General features: G+C 35.1%; 1 protein-coding gene and 1 pseudogene across 2 annotated transcripts in view; one reads left to right on the top strand and one right to left on the bottom strand.

Annotated features, from left to right (window-relative positions):
- The window catches only part of PIBF1 (progesterone immunomodulatory binding factor 1), a 273,027-nt gene that overhangs the window by 199,021 nt on the left and 52,655 nt on the right, over window positions 1-21,351 (top strand). For both annotated transcript variants that reach the window (XR_009180643.2, XM_004468148.5), the window contains exon 15: window positions 18,206-18,336. Coding sequence is in view for 1 of the 2 variants with exons in the window: in XM_004468148.5 (XP_004468205.2) it covers window positions 18,206-18,336 (131 nt within the window). In the remaining variant the exon portion in view is untranslated. The remainder of the gene's footprint in view (window positions 1-18,205; window positions 18,337-21,351) is intronic.
- Window positions 9,624-14,295, bottom strand: LOC139436597 (small ribosomal subunit protein eS1 pseudogene; annotated as a pseudogene).

Below are 21,351 nucleotides of genomic sequence, written 5' to 3'. Positions count from 1 at the left end.
CCTCAGTTCTTCCATTACTGCCTACTTTCATTTCTTTATAAATGCATTTTTAATTATATTTTTAAGATAAATAGATCACAAAAATGTAACATTGAAAAATATAAGAGGTTCCCATATATCCCACCCCCACTCCTCCCACATCAACTACCTCTTTTATCATTGTGGGATATTCATTGCCTTTGGTGAATAGATTTTGGAGCACTGCTGCACTGCATTGATAATTGTTTACATTGTAGTTTGCACTCTCCCCCAATACATTCAGTGGGTTATGGCAGGATATACAATGTCCAGCATCTGACCCTGCACTATCAAGTCCAGAAAATGCCCCCACATCACATCTCTTCTTCCCTCTCCCTACCCTCAGCAACTACCACAGGCACTGTCTCCACATCAGTGATACAATTTCTTCCATTGCTAGTCACAATAGCTCTATCCTACTTTCATTTTTATTTGATTTTTTGTAGCATGCCTTTTGGAGTCCCTTCTCATTTCCTTCTGTATATATTTTCTCCCTAAACTTGACATTTTTTAAAGAAAAGAGTAATTCCAGAATTTTAGTAAATGATGGTTATTTCACCTACATGGTGAAATTCAGAATGAACTACCAGAATGGATGTTTTACCACAGTATAGTAAGATTTTCTAATGATAATTTAAATAATTTATATGAAGTACATGTTACTAAAACCACAGTTCTGAAGAGTAATCAGTTTGTTCTTATCAAATACAAAATTGCACCTAATTGCATACAAACTGTTTTAGAGGAAATGTGGAAAACTGCATATTTTTAAACTTCAAATTAAATAACCAGAATTGTAATAGTCTAGTTGGAGAACATGAATTACTCATGAAATTAATTAGTTCAATCAGGGTACAGAAAAGTGAAAGTTAAGCAATTTTAGCATATGATATGAAAATGTAGTTTAAAATTTAATGTAACAGCCATAATAACAAATATTTAAAATTTTAAGTAGATATTTTATTAAAATCAAATTTGTTATAAGTAGATATTTTATTAAAATCAAATTTATTATATGAACACATATATTTAATAATAGTAAAAAAATAAAAGTAAGCTATTTTTGAATGCTTACTTTATGAAACTATGGGAGGTTTGCTCAGACTACTGTCCAATGTGTGAGACCCCTAAGCTAGTTAGTTCTCCCAGACTTCCTGAGGCTTGAAAGGAGCTCTTCTGAATGGGCTTTAATTAGTTTGGCACGTATATCAGGGAACAATCAAAGAATTAGAAAAGTGAATCAGATGCTAAACCTACTTAGTCTCCTCTTAGGTTCCTGATGGATATATTGTTGGCTATAGTTAACATATATATTGAATACTGTAATAGCTATACCTATACTCTTCTAAGCTAAAATTTTCACCAAGTGATCAAGCTCTGAGAAAACTACCTACAAAACTGACCTAAGACTATGTATTAGTTAGCCAAAGGGGTGCTCATGCAAAATACCAGAAATTAGTTGGTTTTTATAAAGGGTATTTATTTGGGGTAGGAGCTTACATATAGTAGGACATAAAGCATAAGTTACTTCCTTTACTAACGTCTATCTTCACGTTTTGGAGCAAGATAGCTGCCAACGTCTGCAAGGGTTCAGGCTTCCTGGGTTCTTCCCTTTCAGGGTCTTCCTTCTCTCTGGGTTCAGAGTTCCTTGCTTCCCAGGGCTCCAGCTTCAGCATCAGACTCCAACATTAAGAACCCTCAACTCTATCCTTTGCCATGCCATGCCACCCTACTGGGACAAGAGGTTTACATAATTACTTAAGTAAACCTATGAATTCAATATAATCTAATATGTCCAGAGGAAAATATCAGTTTACAAACATAATTCAATATTTCTTTTTGTAATTCATCAATAATATAAAACTGCTACAGACTAATTTGCATTTGAACTTGTTTGAATGTATATTTAGTCTTTTATAATTAAAAAATATAACTACTACCTGGACAAATAAATGGCTTTCATACTTTTTGACTATGACCCACAGTACAAAATTCATCTTACATGGCAACCACTACTTATGTATATATATTATGTATATATATGTTTTTGTGTGCATGTTTACAAATATATGTATGGATATGGATATGTGTATGTGTATCTGAAACCATTTTGACAACACAGTGAATACCCTTAACTATGATATATTCTATTCGTTGCTATTCTGCTGTTTCTTTTTCTCTTTTTTTTTTTTTTAATTCTCCTCTGGATCAATATGTAATGCATTTTCTTCCTATAGAAGTCTTCTCAAGAAATCATCTTAGAGATTGAGAAGAAAGGAAAGATTAAAAGACAACAACAAACTAGTATAACATGTTAGAGTAGCATGGAGTCATCAGGTATAACTGTTGTATAAAAATCTATCACTCTTCTTGTTTGTATATGTCTACCATCTATAAAAACAATTCTAATCCAATTTCTATTATTATTTTAAATTAATACACTATGCCACTGAAGCAGTTATTATATTTTCCCATATTTTGTCCTGCCCACTTTCTGCCTCCTTGAACAACCTTGAACAAATTTACTATGGTTTCTTGCCATTGGTTAAAGTACGTATCATTTACAATGTATGTGTAACTGCGACTCCAGAAATACCATTATTTTCATTTATATAGGCCTCTCTTTACAAAAAGATACTCCTGTAATTCCATTGTGATTCTTTTTAAAAAATAAATCTTGTTTTAAACTTTATCAAGTTTTTTGAATGCCTCATACACGTGTTAATATTTTTATTACTTAGTTACATGAACATATTCTTGAGTTACTCTAGTAAACAGCAAGATTTCTCATTATAACAACCATATTTTCCCCAAATAAATGTCCCTCCTTGTGGCTTTCTATACAGAAAAGACTTATGTTAGGGTAGTTTATAAAAAGTAATGTTATTCATAAAATGTTTTACTCCAGGATCTCATGTGCCATTTAATTCAGCATAAAAAATAAAATACATTAAATCACGTTTGTTAAGATTAGGCAGCACTCATATCAATTCAGTCTTTCAACAAGTACATATTGAATGCTTCCTATGTACCACACATTATTCTGGGTTCTGGAGATAATTTTTGAATTCTAATCCCTGCCATTTGAGATTTATAGTCTAGTAGGGAAAAAGAAAAAGTTTGTAAAGTAAATTATGCACTCTTTTAGAACCCAGTAAACTATATGAAGGAAATAAAGTGGCAAAGGAGCTAGCAACTAACTTATACTGCCTGCAGAATGCACAGAATGAGTACTGTTTTTCTTACATGACTTCAAGGTGACCAAAGCAGCAAGGGAAGGGGGGTCATAAGAGCCTGTATGTCCAACAAGAACATAGGCACCCAAGTAAACATAATTAGATAATTATAGCTTGGTGTGAGAATGGCTGTGAAACATATTGCTTCGTGGATAATTGGCCACATTTGTTAATTGTTTCTATGTATATGTGTGCCTTTAGTCCACATTCTCTATCTTTGTGTGGCAGAGAGATTATCTCTTCATATTTTGAGCTGTCCTTACATAATACTACTTTCTTTGTTATTAAGAAGGAATAAGAATATTGACTAAGCACCTGACTCTAGAGCCAGACTCACTGATTTCAAATCTCATTTCTGGCATTTACTAGTTGTGAAACTTAGGTAAGTTATTTAACCTTTCGTGCCTCAATTTCCTCATTTGTAAAATATTACCTACTTCAAAAGGTTTTATGAGGTATAAGTGAATTACTATATATATAAAGGACGTATAATGGTGCCTGGCTCATAATGCTTATATATATTAGTTATTTTAGAGGGAATAGAAAATCATGATAAAGATCATGGACTCTGGGGCTAAATTTCCTATGTTCGAATACTAGCTTTGCCACTCACTTGGTCTAGGAATTGGGTATGTTACTTAACGTGTTTGTCGTAGTTTCTTTATCTATTACATGAGGTTAATATTAGTACTGAACTATAAAAATTAAATGAGTTAATACCTGTAAAGCATAAAATAATGCTTCGCACATAGTACTACCTAAAGAAACTTTTTAAAAACAGGCAAAGAAAGACAAGACAGGGAATGGAGTCTAGAAGCATAGACAGAAAAGAGACAAGGAAAGGAAGGGAGAGGAGGAAGATGTCAGTGGCTCGTTTTCTTTAAAGATGTCTGACCACCTTTTGTCATGCGTGCTATTTGATGGTCCTTAAAGTTAGTTATGTCATTAGGAGGAAAATACCAACTGGAAAGTGACTTTTTCTGGAGAAAAATTTTAACTTCTTGATATAGGTAGTAAATAGAACGTAACATTAAAGAATTTGGGAAAGATTTAGTTTTATCTGTGAGTCTGTGTGCTTATGAGTGTTATTAACATACAGTGCATCTCACATTGTGAGGTAAAAATTCTCAAAAAGTTTGTAGATGTACAAATTGTAATGTAACTAGGTATATGGGATTGATTAAATTGGTGTCAAAGAGTAAAATTTCAAGAAGAAGACTTTTAATTAAGTGAAGAGACTGTCAGAACAAAGCAATATATCAAAACACAGTACTAGGGGTGCTGATGTGGCTCATGCAATTGAGTGCCTGCATCTCATGGCAGGTCCCTGGTTTGGTTTCTGGTGCTGCCTAAAAAAAGCAAAAACAAAATAATGGGAGTCAATGTGACTCAGTGGTTGAGTACCTGCTTCCCACATACAAGGTCTGGGTTCAATCCCTGGCCCCTGGAACCTAAAAAAAACAACACAGTACCAAAAATTGCCTTTTTTTAATTTCTTTTTATTTTTTATTTCTTTCCCCTTCCTCCCTGCCCCCAGTTGTCTCCTCTCTGTGTCCATTCACTGTGTGTTCTTCTTTGTCTGCTTGTATTCTTGTCAGCGGCACCAGGAATCTTTGTCTCTTTTTGTTGCATCACCTTGCTGCATCAGCTCTCCATGTGTGTGGCACCACTCCTGGGCAGGCTGTGTTTTTTTTGCATGGGGCAGCTCTCCTTACGGGGCACACTCCTTGCATGTGGGGCTCCTATACATGGGGGACACCCCTGCGTGGCACAGCACTCCTTGCGCACATCAGCACTGCACATGGGCCAGCTCACCACATGGATCAGGAGGCCCCTGGTTTGAACCCTGGACCTCCCATGTGGTAGGCAGACACCCTATCAGTTGAACCAAATCTGCTTTCCCCAAAAATTGCTTTTAACATGTATAAATTATTAACTGTTGTCACTCTGTCTCTTACTTTTTTTATGTTCTGATATGAGATGATTTAGATAATAATTTATTTTCATAATGATGAACTAAATGTTTATCTACCATATGAATGGCTAAATTTGTTACATTGGCAAAATGTTCACTTTCATTGTAGTAGCAGCCCTGTGTCTAACCATGCCTAGTACTTAAACCAAAACATCTTTGTGGTGGTTCATTCTGGAAAAAATTTAAGTACATGAATCAAGGACAATTCTGTAGAATTTTTTCTTTAAGCCATGCTGGTATAGATTCAAATACTAGATTATAGGAATATATACAAACAGATTATGTGTATGTGTACATACACACTCTTAAGACAAAATGCAGAGAAGCGGCTGTGGCTCAATCAGTTGGGCTCCCATCTACCATATGGGAGGCCCTGGATTCACGTCCCAGGGCCTCCTTGTGAAGACAGGCTGGCCCATGCACCACGGAGAGCTGATGGCCGGAGCTGACAGCCCATGCACCACAGAGAGCTGACACAGCAAGATGACACAACAAAGGGAGACAAGCAGCCACAGAAAAAATGCACAGCAAATGGACACAGAGAACAGACAGCAAAAAACAAGCCGCAAGGGGGAATAAATAAATAAATCTTTTTTTAAAAAGACAATGCAGCTACCACTACTGAAGCAGTGTAGAACAGTATCTATATTTGTAAATTATATTCTGTTTATACTCCAGAATATAAGGTAATTGTTTAAACGTTTTACCTACCTGGTTATGCTTAGGTAACTCTTGAGTGACTACTAATTTTTTCATTTAAGAACTATTGCAAATCTGCACCACCATCCCCAGTGTCATTGTTATGCAACTGAAACACATTAAAATGAATTTCTTAGGAATAGCTTTGAGGGCAAAAGAAATTGTACACACTTGAACTTGAAAATTCTGTACTCTAACACTAATTTCCCGTCCTTCCAACATTCTCAGTCCTTTCATTCCCATTAAATCTGTGTTTATTTGACCTCATTACGAGTCCCAGTGTCGTAAACTCTTCACATTTTTCCAATTTGTCAAGCCCCTCCTTTTTTCACTTATCTTCTTACCCAGCTTTGGATGTTACCAACGATTTTAGTATTGTAGGCACCAGCACTCTAGATTACTTTGTTGCCAAATTCATCCATCATGCTTTTCTTGACAATCCCTGCCTTTAGCTTAGTATTTTACAATCTGGTAGTTACTGTATAAATATTAAATGAAAGGAAGGAGAAAGAGAAAAAGAGAAAATCTTTGTTTTTCTGCTAATGTGCTGAAAAAATTCTTGTGGAAATCTGTTACTTTTGCTGCTTGGGAGCATTACAAATTAATGTTCTTAAATATCAACAAGGCCCTCATTCCTGTTGGCCAGTTATTTTTGTATGTTTACTTGTTTGGTTTTTGTTTGTTTTTTTCTGGGTATCCTATTTCCCATTATCTTCCTTACATATAACCATTACTTCTCCCAGCCATCTATCTCATCATCTCATTTCCTTTCCTTATTATACTGAGGTAATTTAAACTTCTTTTCCATAAATCCCTTTCGCCTGAGGGCTTTTTTGTCTGTCCGTCCATCCCCCCCCCCCCCCCAGTAGCTTCACTTTTCCCCTCCTAAGTCTCACACTCCAATATATTTATGTATTTGCATATATCCTCTCTCCTTTCAAAAGTAGACCCCTCTCTTTAGGTTTAATTCCTTCTGCTGTCTTCCGTCATCAGCTTCCTCATTCTTCACTAATGAGCTTTTAATTGCCAGTGGTCCCTTCTCAGTCCCAGTCTTACTTGATCTATCTATGGTATGATGTTATATATAGTTCTCTTTGCTTCTTGACACTCTTCTCCCTGGCCTTTGTCCTGTAACTCAGATGGCCCTTTAGTCTTTTTTTTTTTTTTTTTTTTTTTGTATTTTTTTGAAGATACATAGGTAACAAAAAATGTTAAAAAATATGAGGTTCCCATATACCCCACACCCCATCCCATCCCCACTCCTCCCACATCTACAACCTCTTTCATCATTGTGGCACATTCATTGCATTTGGTGAATACATTTTGGAGCATTGCTGCACCACAGGGATAATCGTTTACATTATAGTTTACACTCTCCCCCAGTACATTCAGTGGGTTATGGCAGGATATATAATGTCCAGCATCTGTCCCTGCAGTTTCATTTACGACAACTCCAAGTCCCAACCTTTTAGTCTTCTTAGTTGGTGTCATCTTCTTCTAACCTTAAATGTCCTTCAACTGTCTGCCCTTTGCCCTCAGCAGTGATTCTCAAATGCTGGTAAGTATATCAATCACCTAAGGTTCTTGTTTAAAATGTAGATTTCTAGACCCTACTTTTGGAGATTGTGATTAAGAAGCTCTAGAATGAAATCCAGGTATCAGCTTTGTTAACAAGCTTGCCTTGCAACTCTAATAAAAGTGATATAGGGTTATGCTTTGAAAAAAGTATGCTTTATAGCTCTAGCTACTCATTTACTTCAACCATCACTTCCATGCTGATCACTCTCGAATACTTTAACATTCCTACTATCATGAATTTCTCTTTATTACCTGTACCAGACTTTGAGAATCTCAGGACCTTCAGAAGCAGGGCTAATAATCTACCAGCATACACTGAGCTCTGGATTTTTTTTTTTTCTTTTCCCTTAAATAAGTTGTTTCATTTGTCACTTCTAAAGGGCTGAATTTTTTTTCAATAGAGGGTCATTACTTCTTTTGTGTGTGTGAAATTATTATATTTTAATTATACTTCCTTAAAAATTAGCTGTTTATGTGTTTTAATTTCATTAACATATTCAATAATAAATGCATAGACCTTTTTAACCAGTAACCCATTGCAAAAATTGTCATTTTAATGTATATATAATGTTTTACAAGTCAGTGTTATTGATACATATTCATAAAGCATAGATCTATCCAAAGTTGAGTATACAACTTGAATACAATCAATGGTATTCAATATAATTACATAGCTGTGCATTCATTACTTTAATCATTTTTAGAGCAATTTCATTATTCAGTTAAATATAAACTTACATGGGAAATGGCAATATATGTTATACAGTCCCATGTTACATTTTTTAGTTTTCCTTCTAGTAATATACATGTCCTTAGACTTTCCCTTTCAATCACTGTTAGACCCATATAATAACTCTGCTAGTCACAAACCATGATGTGCTGCCACCATTTCCATTCATTTCCAAAGATTTACAAACAACCTTTTAACCAATTCTACACAAATTAACCATCAGCTTTCCATTCTTTACCCTCATTCTATTTTCTGGTGACCTATAGTCTAATTATTAATTCCATGAGTTTACACAATATATTTAGTTCATAAGAGCATAATCATACAGTATTTGTCCTTTTTTGTCTGGCTTGCTTCACTCAACATAATGTCCTCCAGGTTCATCCATTTGTCATATGCTCCACCATTTCATATCTTCTTAACTGCCGCATAATATTCCATTGTGTATAACAATTTGGTTGTCCATGCATTACTTGATGGACCTGGGTTGTTTTCATCTTTTCACAATCCTGAATAATGCCACTATGAACATTGGTGTACAGATGTCTGTTCGTGTCACTGCTCTCAGTACTTCTGGATATATACCTAGTGAAGACATTGCTGGGTCACATAGCAAGACTGTATTCAACTTCCTTAGGAACTGCCAAGCAGTCCTCCACGGTGGCTGTACCATTCTACATTCTACCAACAGTGAATAAGTGTTCCTATCTCTCTACATCCTCTCCGATATTTACAGTTTTCTGACTTTTTAACAGTGACCCATCTAATAGATGCAAAATGATATCTCATCGTAGTTTTGATTTGCATTTCCCTAATCACTAGTGATGCTGAATGTTTTTTCATGTGTTTCTTTGTCACTTATATTTCTTCTTTGGACAACTGTCTTTTCAAGTCTTTTGCTAAAGAACTAAATTTTAAACAGCTTATTGGACTGGTGGCTTATATCCATAAACTCATTTGACTTTAGCTTCTGTCTCATCTCCAATTGCTTTTCTTTTTTTTTTTTTAAGATTTATTTTTATTTATTTCTCTCCCCTCCCACCCCAGTTGTCTGTTCTCTGTGTCATCCATTTGCTGCGTGTTTTTCTTTGTCCACTGCTGTTGTTGTCAGTGGCACAGGAATCTGTGTCTCTTTTTGTTGTGTCATCTTGCTGCGTCATCTCTCCATGCGTGTGGCACCACTCCTGAGCAGGCTGCACTTTCTTTCGCCCTGGGTGGCTCTCCTTAACAGGGCACACTCCTTGCGCATGGGACTCCCCTACGCAGGGGACTCCCCTGCGTGGCATGGCACTCCTTGCACGCATCAGCACTGCTCATGGCCAGCTCCACACGGGTCAAGGAGGCCCAGGGATTGAACTGCGGACCTCCAATGTGGTAGACGGACGCCCTATCCATTGGACCAAGTCCGCTTCCCTCCAATTGCTTTTCCAGAACTACTACCTCCACCATGAAGCTCCATGAGTTTTCTCAATTCAAATTTAGGCTTATTCAGCATTTTTACTTTTCTAACATCATGGAGAGGATAGATAGATTGGCAAACATTTTCTATGTCTTTACCAATATTGTCTGGAATACATGTATTAACCACTTCTTTCAAGTCATTTGTCTGCACCTCTCAGGTTGTGATTTCCTTCGTCTTCCAGATTTGGTGAACCTCTTGGTTCTGGGCATAAGAAATCTTCCAAATCTAATTGTTGCATTTTTTAGAAAAACCAAAAAAAGAACAGACAAAGCAAATAGCCATTGGTAGTTTTGACATCAACATATGCTTCAACCATGGTCATTTATTTATTTTTTTATGAAGACCTTGTACGTATGAAGCAGATGTTCAGCCACTGAACTATACCCACTCACCATGGTCTGCATTTTTAACCATGGAGCACCTTTTATCGTGGGTGAGATCCCTGCCATGGAAGTTGGTTAGGCAGTTTTTTCCCTCCACATTAGTTTGTAATTAGTTTGAATTTTCAGTAATTAGTTTGAATTTTCTAAATGCAACTTCATCATTCTGCAGATCAGCAAGGCTTACTTTAAAAACATAACCTTTAAGGCCATCAGATGCAATTTTGGTTCCTTAAGTCCTTGTAACTAGTGTTTTCCCAATATTTCTCGTATTAAACATTGCTGTGCTTTCTTATCATACCAATCATTCTTAGAAAATGGAAATGGATCAACTACTTTCTTCTTTGCTCCCTTTTTCCCTGGGCTCTGGTTCCTTTTTTTTTTTTTTTTTTTTTTTTTGAGAGATTTACTTTATTTATTATTTCTCCTCCCCACCTTGTTGTTTGCGCTCACTGTCTGCTCTCTGTTCATTATGGCTCATCTTCTTTTTAGGAGGCACCAGGAACCAAACCTGGGACCTCCCATCTTGGAGGGAGGCACCCAGTGGCTTGAGCCACATCCGCACTCTGCTTGTTATGTCTCTCATTCTGTTTACTCTTTGTGTCTCTTCACTACATCATCTCATTGCATCATCTCACCATGCCAGCCTCTCGCATCAGCTCACTGTCTTGCTCGTCTTCTTTAGAAGGCACAAAGAACCAAACCCAGTGCCTCCTGTGTGGTAGGTGGGTGCCCAACTTCTTGAGCTACATCCATTTCCCTGGCTCTGGTTCTTGAAATAATAAAATACTTGAAAAATGTTGGTAAATAGCTGCCCCAAAACTCCAAGTGTCATTCCACCACCTTAATCTTCTCTCTCCCAGCTCTCTCCTAGACCCCCTGGATCTCTCTGCAATCCAGCAGTCCAGTAATACCTGTCACAACAATTTCTCTAGGATGCTGTTTCAGTGCTAAGGCTGGCATATGAATTGATTGAATTGTATAAGCTAATTATTTCCACATTTAGGAAAAACACTAAAAGAAAATGTAATCACCTTTATAAGTTTTTAAAATGTTAAAAGGAAACATGTTTTTAGATTAGCATCTATGAGTAGGTTAAAGTGGTATTTGAATCAAATTATTTAATTTTCTTTTAATCAGATGTTGCTTTTCTTTGTATCATATGTGCAGTTTATTGAAACATGAAGAATAACAATTCTTTAAAATGTGTCATGTATTTAGTCCTGAGTCATTTATTGCAAAGATGATTATTGAGTCACTAATTACTAAGGCTTTCCTATAAGGAAAAGATTACTAACAATAAGCAAAGTGAGTGATTGTGAAACTTTTTGAAAACTAGTTATTACAGTTACAGAAAGACTTTTAAAACCGTATTGGAGGGGAGCAGATACGGCTCAAGCAGTTGAGTGCTTGCTTCCCACATGGGAGGTCCTGAGTTCCATTCCTGATACCTCCTAAAAAACAACAAGCAAAAATCAAATGTAAAAACCAACTCAGGTAAGCCAGTGTGACTCCAGTGGTGAACGCCAACTTCCTACGTTCAAGGCCCTGGGACCAATCTCTGTACCCCAGTACCTCAAAAACAAAACAAAACCAAATAAAAACCCGTATTGGAGGAATTAAATTCTGTTAAATTACATTTATTTACTTCACAAATAGAAGGTAATTTTGAATTACATTTCATTGAGAGAAGTGTTTTTTTCCCTGAGAGGTAGTAATAGATTTTTGGAATTGAGAGATCTATATTAGTTTTCATTACCCAGGGAGGAAGGAAGTTATAGGTTGTTTGTTAAAGATATTTTTTGAAAGTAAGGCTTTGACTCTTAATTAAAACTTATATATAATCACTGCCATGAAAAAAAATGAACTAAAATAATCAAGACTCATGACTGCTGCAGTGAGATGTTTCATATGCACTAAAATTAGATCTGGTAAGTTTTAAACATAACTCATTCTAGATCTCAATTAACTACACCTTGTAAATGTTCTTAGTCTTTTCTACCACCTTCCCTCCCCTCCCCCACACTATCCCCTAGTTTCCCCAGGCACACACAGGGAGTATTCTGCACTTTGAAACACAAAGCAACTTGTCAGTTCAGTTTATTCATCTAAGGTCAGTTCTGTGAAAACAAAGACAAGGCAATTGTTTGGTTTAATTGACTAGTGAAACTGGTTATACAGGTAAGTAGAATGTAGCTTTATTTTTGTCCAGCTGTATATTTGAATGATCATAAAGTAACTTAGAATAATATGATTCCAGTGACATTGTAATGGATTTTAAGGAATGATTACCAAAGCAAGGAAAAAAGGACACTAAAACCCAAACAAAAGAAAATATTCATGGTATTTTTTTTATTTATGGCTCTGCTTTCACTATACTGAACTCGGTCCAAAAAAGTCTTCTTTTCTTTAACTATTCATTTCTTTTTCTTTGAGGAATTTTTTTCCTGGAATATACTTACTATAACCATAAGAAAATTTTATGATGTCATTTAAATTAATAATTTAAACAGCTCTTACAAACTAGAACTCTACTGCAAGGAGACAGTTCTCTCACAGTTGGTCAGTCCGCTCAAGGCTTCACTTTCTTCCTCACCCACCTGGGCCTTGTGGTTGATTATTTTAAGTGTTCTCACCACTGCCCTTGTTTTTTCCTACCGTCTGCCTTCACTACACCCATCCTGCTGTTCGCTTTCAGCTCCTGAGCTAATTACGTAACCATGTTGCTTGCCATTATTGTAGATTTATGATTTCCAGTCTCATTTGTTCTCTTAACACAGCTCAAGGATCTTTTTACTTTTATCTCCTAAGCTTTCTTTCTTATTTTCATGGAAGACATTCCAAACATTTGGTATTTTCTTCACACCTCCACCTCAACAAATAATCTTGCCTTCTATTTCACCAAAAAATAGCTTCCATAGGGTATGAAATCCCCATAACTTCCAGAATTATATATCTATCTCCATATATCATTGTACTCACGTATAATCCTTAAAGAAAGATGTATATCTCCTTTCCAAGACTAGACCCCTCCACCCACCTCCTCTGGAACCTCCCTCCAAAGTGCCTTAAAAGGAAACAAATAATACTGAAACAATTTTTTGTACAAGCCATTATGTGAAAATAATATATGCTCCATCTTTTACTTTTTACTTACCATTTTTCCACCAACCATTATTTTAAAATGCTTGTTCTGTCCTTGTGTATCAACTCAAATTCCCAAAATATTGTACCAAATAATTTCTTTGAATAGGTCTGTAGGTCCTAAGTCCCTGCAATAGGGATACCTCAGAATTGAATTCTCTAGGATTAGGTGTCCATCCTTTGTGCAAAGAGTTGCATCAGAAAGCCTGAAGGGAAACAGGATCACATCTTCACGTGAGACTATTCCTTTCTCACGGGCCATGACTGGCAGTCTCTGTGTTTGGCATCTGAAGTTACAAGTACAGGCATTACTCTCTGTGCACAGTAGTATAGAACCTTAAAAATGACTGTGTGTGCTGAAACTGTGCAAAATGACCTTAATAACCACTAGGAAAAATTATGATTGTTCCAAGACCTTTAAGAAATTTTCCAAAATACAAACAACGTTCACCAATTGTAACAAATGTCCCACACTAATGAAGATTGTTGTTAATGTGAGAAAATGTGGTAAGAGTTGGGAGCACGGCATATGGGAATCCCCTATATTTTTTATGTAGTATGTAATCTAAAGTAGCTTTTTTTAAAAATTGAAAACTATATTAAAAAAAAAACACTAAAGTCTGTGCCAGTTATAAATGTATAGAGAAGTGAAAAAATAGTCAAACTATATTTATTTAGTACACAGTAATATAAAATATGAGAGACATTGAGAATTAAAGGATTTTATTTCTTTTTTAAAATCATGTCAAGAGTTTTCACAGTACTTCCTTCTTATCATATAACTTAAAATTCAGAGTGAGCATCTTTTCTATGCCTTGGTGAATTGTCAGGATTCTCACTAAGTTTGGATCAGCTTTCAATAATTTATCCTTTGCACTTGGAATAAAATGAAATATCTAAGAATTCCTTGAGGATTTTTTGCCAGATTACTTCTTCAGGGACATCTTTTCATCATAACTACTTTCCTCATTTATGTTGATAAGTTTACCTTTGCTAAATTTTTCTGGCTGCATATCTAGAGTCTCTTGAATGGTGGCAATGTCAACATTCCCAAATATTTTTAACAACTCCATATGCTCTATTTGAATTTCACTTCCAGCATTATCATTTTGTGTTTCTATGCTGCATTTTCGTCTTTGCTGGCTAAGTCTCTCTTTCAGTTAATCATTTTGTAAAATGTCACATGGGTTTATCACTGGAGAAAAGTAAGCAACCCAGCTACACATTTTGCTGTCCATATGTGAATTGAAAAACATACACAATGACCAATAATCTACAGACTTTGAAAGAAGTGATTAGTCACTGATCATCTTGTGTATCTGTTTTGTACGAAGTGATTGGTAGGCAGAGAAAGGTAACAACAAAGTTTCTGTTTTTTTGCAGTTAAACTTCATAGTCAATATACTGCTGTAACTGAAATTTAAATCTGGTGGGGAACCTGGTATATTTTAACTTACAGTTTTATCTGAAGTTCAGTCTTGTTGGAATCATGCAAAGCAAAAACTGCCTTTACTGACAAGCTATGATTTTTCAGTATTTTGCTTTCAGACAGCTCACACTTTTGTGCCCTACACATTGACAGCCTGAGTCTTTACTTTTTAACACAAAATTCTGACATTCATATATATTATATTTATATGTATCTAGCTGGGAAAAAGGCTTTTTTTTCTTGCAGAAATATATTTAATATGCTGAGTTGGGTGCTTACAAAACCAGAGGAGGCTGTTTGGACCTGTTGACTTCAAGAACACACTATAGTAGCTAACATAAAAATGAGGATATGATGATGGTGCTACCATAACTGTCTCTTTTGTTTTTCTTTTTCTTCCCCTCCTCAAAAAGAATTTTAAACTATTTCATGATGGTATTAACTGACAACCAAAAATCCAATTTAAGTATTGTTTCCATCTTCATATTCACAGAATGATTCTAAAATTATCTTTTTTTAATTTTCATTTTACCTTGACTTTATTTTTTTTATTTCTTTGTCTTTATTTTTTTAATGTTACATTTTAAAAAATGAGGTCCCCATATACCCCCCACCCCCCTCACCCCACTCCTCCCATAACAACAACCTCCCCAATCATCGTGGGACATTCATTGCACTTGGTGACTACATCTCTGAGCACTGCTGCACTACGTGGTCAATGGTCCACATTATAGTTTACACTCTCCCCCAGTCCAAGGAGGACATACAATATCCAGTAACTGTCCCTGCAGTACCACCCAGGACAGCTCCAAGTCCTGAAAATGCCCCCACATCACTTCTCTTCTTCCCACTCCCTACCCTCAGCAGCTACCATGGCCACTTTCTTCATCACAATGCTACATTTACTTCCATTACTAATCACAATAGTTCCAGAATAGAATATCAGTAAGTCCACTCTAATCAATACTCTACTCCATTCTGTAGACCCTGGATGGTTATGTCCACTCCACCTCTGTATTGAGAGGGGGCTTAGATTCCATAGGGATGCTGGATGCAATTCTCTTGCTTGCAGTTGTAGGCACTCTTGGCTCCCTGGTGTGGTGATTGACCTTCTTCACCTCCCTGTTAGCTGGCTGGGGTAGGTCCAATAAACCAGAGGGTAGGATTTGCAGGTCTGTTGAGGCTCAGTGCCTGGCTATCACATGGACAGTCCAGAGATTCAGGTCCCCTGAGTATACACTAAACCCCAGCACCAACCACAGACCTGGTAAAAGTGATAGGAGAGACTTGTGAACAAAGATCACATCTGAGTCCAAAATTAAGAAATATTAAGAAAATGGAAACACAGCCTACAGAATGTGAGAAAATATTTGGAAGTCATAAATCTGATATGGGTGTAATACCCAGAATATATAAAGAAATCCTGCAATTGAAGAAAAAGACAAGCAACCCATTTTTTTAAAAATGGCAAAAGGCTTGACTAGACGTTTCTTTAAAGAAGATACACAAATGGCCAAAAAGCACCTGAAAGTATGCCCAACATCATTAGCTATTAGGGAAATGCAAATCAAAACCACAATGAGATACCATCTCACACCCAATAGAATGACCACTTTTTAAAAAAAAAATTTTAAATAAGAAAACAGGAAATTGCGAGTGCTATAGAGGTTGTGGAAAAACAGGAACACTAATTCATTGTTGATGGAAATGTAAAATGATGCAGCTGCAGTGGAAGACAGTTTAGTGGTTCCTCAGAAAGGTAAGTATAGAATTACCATATGACCTGACAATCGCACTTCTAGGTACATACCCAAAAGAGTTAAAAGCAGAGACGTGAACAGATATCTGCACTTCAGTGTTCATTGTGGCATTATTCACAGTTGAACTTGTTAGTAGTTAGGAAGGAAATTTAAAAAATAATAATTATAAAATGCTAGAATTTTATTATCTAAGAATGTCTCAAGGTCATAGAGTAGTTAGGAATTTTTTATTTTTGTCTCTGGAATAAAATATCCGCCCTCCCATCCCCTCACACTTTTAATAAATATTAAGCAATTTTGTTGTGATTGCCCAGTTTTTGCATATCCAAATTTAGAATACATTTTTGAAGAACTTATTATGTATCAAAATAGGGTCCCGCTGGCACTGACAGTGCTGTGTTTAGTGTAACAGTGATATATATTTTACAAATGCTTAAGAAAAAAAAAAAGAACGAAAACATTCATATTATTTGTAGGACTGTAAATTGGTAAAATCCTTTGGAAATAAATTCAGTATTATGTATCAAGAACATTAAATAGTCATACTTCTTAAGCTAGTGCATATTCTGTTCTGAAAATTTAGCATAAAGAAAATATTAATTTAACAAAAAATGTCTCCAGTACAAAAAAAACATTGTTGTAGCATTACTTTTATTGTCAAAAATTGATATCCTAAATGTCAGTCACTGTAAGAAATGTAATTAAATTATAGCATATTACCATAAAAGGCATTTATCCATTAAATATAAATTCAAGTACTACAACAACTGGAAAATGATTATGAGATAAGATTACGTGAAAAAGCCTAATATAAAACTATTTGCATAGGGATTCAGATACCTAAATTACACTTTTAAAGACTGAAAGGATGGGAAGCAGATGTAGCTCAAGCAATTGGGCTCCTGTCTACCATATTAGAAGGTCCAGGGTTCCATGCCCAGGGCCTCCTTGTGAAGGCAAGCTGGCCCATGTGGTGAGCTGACCCATGCAGGATGCTGGCCTGTGCAGAGTGCCACCCCTCACAGGAGTGCTGCCCCACGCAAGAGTGCTGGACCATGCAAAGAGCTGGCACAGCAAGATGACACAACAAAAAGAGACACAGAATAGATAATAAGAGACACAGCAGATCAAGGAGCTGAGGTGGTGCAAGAGAAGGATCATCTCTCTCCCCCTCCACACGGTCACAGGATGGGTTCCAGAGCCACCTAATGAGAATACAAGCAGACACAGAAGAACACAACAGCAAATGGACACAGAGAGCAGACAACGGGGGGAAATAAATAAATACATCTTTAAAAACAAAAGATGTATTTCCTTTGGAAATATGAAGAGATATGAAGAGGTATAGGAAATATGAAGAGATAGAAAACATTTCTAAATTATGTGTTTGTGAATGATTTGTTTACATATTTCTTAATGTTATTTTAACTGGAAATAAAACATGAAAGATTTTCATTTTTAGCTAATGAATTTTCATTAAAGATGATTTTATGTCCTATAGCTTCTTAGACCAATTAATACAAAAAAGTATAAGTGACCCACCGCCAAAATTGGTTAACTATTAATACTTTATTTAAAACTTCTCCCTCCTGTTTATATAGTCTTTTATTATTATAAAGTATATCTGTATTGATGAAATCATTTTTAAAACCTTCATATTTACACAGGAAAAGTTTTTCAAGAATAGCTTAAACAAGATACTCCCTTTGTATGTTTTATCTGTGTCAAGAATTTTGGATGATTTTGGTTTGTTGTAAAACATTCTAGATTTTAATGAAATCTTTTTTTCTTCAGCTTGACAGGGCTAATTCGTTATTAGACCAAACACAGCAACCTTACAGATATCTCATTGAATCAGTGCGACAGAGAGATTCTAAGATTGATTCACTGAAAAAGTGTATTACACAACTTGAGAAAGATGTCAGGTAAACCATCTACAAATCTTTTATTTGAATAATAAAGACATTGTAAATAGATACCACTATAGATGAATTCATGTTGTAAATTGTAAAACAAAAAATTTAAATAATGAACATGGTCTGAAATTAATGAGAATTAAATTTCTCTTTAGAAAAAACTAGGTCATGTCACATCAGGTGTTCACATTCCACCTTATGATCAGAAGTCTTAGTATGGAAATAAAGTAGTACACTCACTGACAAAACACCCCTCACTCTAGGGCACGCGGCAGCCAGCCTTTCCTTATTGCCCTAGAATTCTTTTGTGCTTTGTTAGTTGACCAAAGAGAGGGGAGGAATATAACCACAGGCCATTCATGGAGTCAAAACGACTTTTTTAAACAGATAAAATGTACACATTTACTTAGATTCGTGTTGACTTTGCCAAGGAGTATTTCAGCTTTTATTCCCCTGACACTTTACATGAACTAACCTTTGAATTACCTAAATGTAAATGAGTAAATCCCTTTCACTTCGTTAGACTGAAATTGTTTTCATATGTGAGTCCTTTTCCAAAAGACATTGCTCCATTTAGTAGTCATTCAAATTCTCTAACTCTTCATGTATGAGATCATTTAAGTTCTTTTTAATTGAAGTAAGAAGAATGATGCTTTGCTTAAGGAAAGAGGTTTAGATCTTGGGTTGGTTGTTTTTAGATTTTAAGATTATAAGAATGATTCACTTTTTTACCAATAAATTAACTGACTTAGAAATGCGGAATTAGAAAGTTAAGTGGGAGTAGAAATTGTAAAATTCAGGAATTAGAAAACAATATGAAGTTAGTTATTAAATACAAGTTTCCCAAGGTATACAACCAAAAGTATAAAACTATTGGTAATTAACTACAAAGAATTAGCATTCTTTTTTATAAATCCAAATAATTATATTCCCTCTCTCATTTATACCCTACCAAAAAAATTTGTCCAGAACTTATTCCTGGTCTTAATTTTTTGGTGACTTGATAAAATAATTTAAAATCACTTTATTCTTTATCACTTTATGCTTTATACTTCAAAATTAACAATGATTTATTTCTAGATTAATTTTAAAACTGAAAATTATATTTAGAATTATATGTTACCAGCAATAACTAATCTATTCCATAACTAGCAATTGAGGGCAATAGAAGTTTTTCACCATTCACTGGACATGTGGTTATCCTTGGGAAATTGAAGGCAGAACCCCAAATAGAACTTTTTCTTCCTGTGTTATATATTTCTGTTGTTTTGAAGTTTTTTATAATAGTCTTACTTTATCTTTATAATCTTAGGAGGGGTATATAAAAAGCATGAGAAAAAAATTACCTCCTTCACAATTACCTCCAAATAAACGTCTTAAAAATATTTATTCTGCTAATAATTAAGATAGCTGAAAATGTTTAGTATGGAGAAAAACAATAGCTAGCTATGGGAGAAAATTAGAAAGATGAATAAATTCAACCCTAGAGAAATTATGTAACTTTTCCTCTAAGAACATATACTTTGTGGTAAAGCCAAAATTTGAGTCCAATCAGTCTGATTTCTAATTCTATACTCTTAATTATTAATGTTATACTGCCTCCTTATGTTCCTTGCTGAATAAGGGAAAACTTCATGAAGTAGTATAATTAAGGAAGAGAACCAAACAAAACAGTATAGAGTAGTGGTTAAACTAGGACTTTAGTGAGTTGGTAATAGTTGAAGCTGAGTGACTGATACATGGGAATTTATTATGTTTTCTCTCTCTTTTTTGAAATATTCCATAATAAAAAATGTTATTCGGGAAAAAAAAAATTTTTAAAGGGGCTATAGGATAGGTCGCATCGGTTCAAACCAGTTTGGTACTTAGTTTTAAATTGGGGTAAGTCACTTAAATTTTCTAAAACTCTTCTGTTCAGTAGAACTTTTTGTAATGATAATAAGGTCCCAAGCATGCACTGTCCAATGTGGTAGCCAAACTATGTTTTTATTTTATTTTTTTTTATTAATTTAAATTTAAATTTCCCAAATGTACATTAATGCATCGTGTTAATAATAGGGGCTTTATTTTGGAACTCTGGGTTTCTGCATGAGTTTTCTGTAAACCTACAACTTCTCTAATAAAAATTTTTTTTTTAAATTAAATTTGCACTTGTGGCTATTTGGCTATCGTATTGGATAGCACAGCCATTTTCCTCATCTGTGAGAGGAAAGTGGTGCTAACAGCATCTAATGCCTATGGTTATTCTGAGGATTAAATGACATAATCCTTGTAATGTAAGTAGCACAGTACCTAGCAAATACCCAGCACATTGTAAATGCTCAGTAAATGTTTGCTAGAATTAGTGTTTAGCTTACATTTAACAAATATTTATATTGAAAATCATATTTAAAATGATAACATTTCTCAAAATACTTTGAGTATTTACTACCTTAAAAAATTGTGTTCTTAGCATCTTGAGTCCTTTAAAACTTTCATAAATTTGTTGTACAATATTTTAGTAGGTTCTAAATTGATATTCACAAGATACAAAATCTTGCTTTTTCTTGAAACTGATTTCTAATGTGAAAATTTAAGGTGCTTTCAGTAGTTTAATTGTGATCATGGAGTTGCTGCTAAATTGTATTCTGATTATTACCTTAGAAATGATGAGATGTAACATTGCCATAAAAAAAGTCAGCCCAATTAGCAAGTCAGGTATAGCAGGATAGATCACATTCTGTTTACCTTCACCCCTACTCTGAGCTGATGACATTTCAGATCCTTTAGTGAGACTCCCGAAAGTATAGTGGAATTATCCTGAGGTTTAAATGCACATCAACCTCGTTTCTTTTCTCAAGGTAAATGTGTCTGTAAAATATAGATATTAATATGAACACCAAGGGATAGTTGCAAAAATTAATGAGGAAATATATGTAAAGCTTCTGGCACGTAGGAAAAACTCAGTAAATGCTACTTCTCCTCCCCTAGTCCTTCATTAAGTCAAGATTTAAAAATTAGATCTACCACCCAAAAAGATTACTA

This window comes from Dasypus novemcinctus, chromosome 15 (assembly GCF_030445035.2).
Source record: "Dasypus novemcinctus isolate mDasNov1 chromosome 15, mDasNov1.1.hap2, whole genome shotgun sequence".
Classification (NCBI taxonomy): Eukaryota; Metazoa; Chordata; class Mammalia; order Cingulata; family Dasypodidae; genus Dasypus; species Dasypus novemcinctus.
This window is presented reverse-complemented; position numbering and strand designations above follow the sequence as displayed.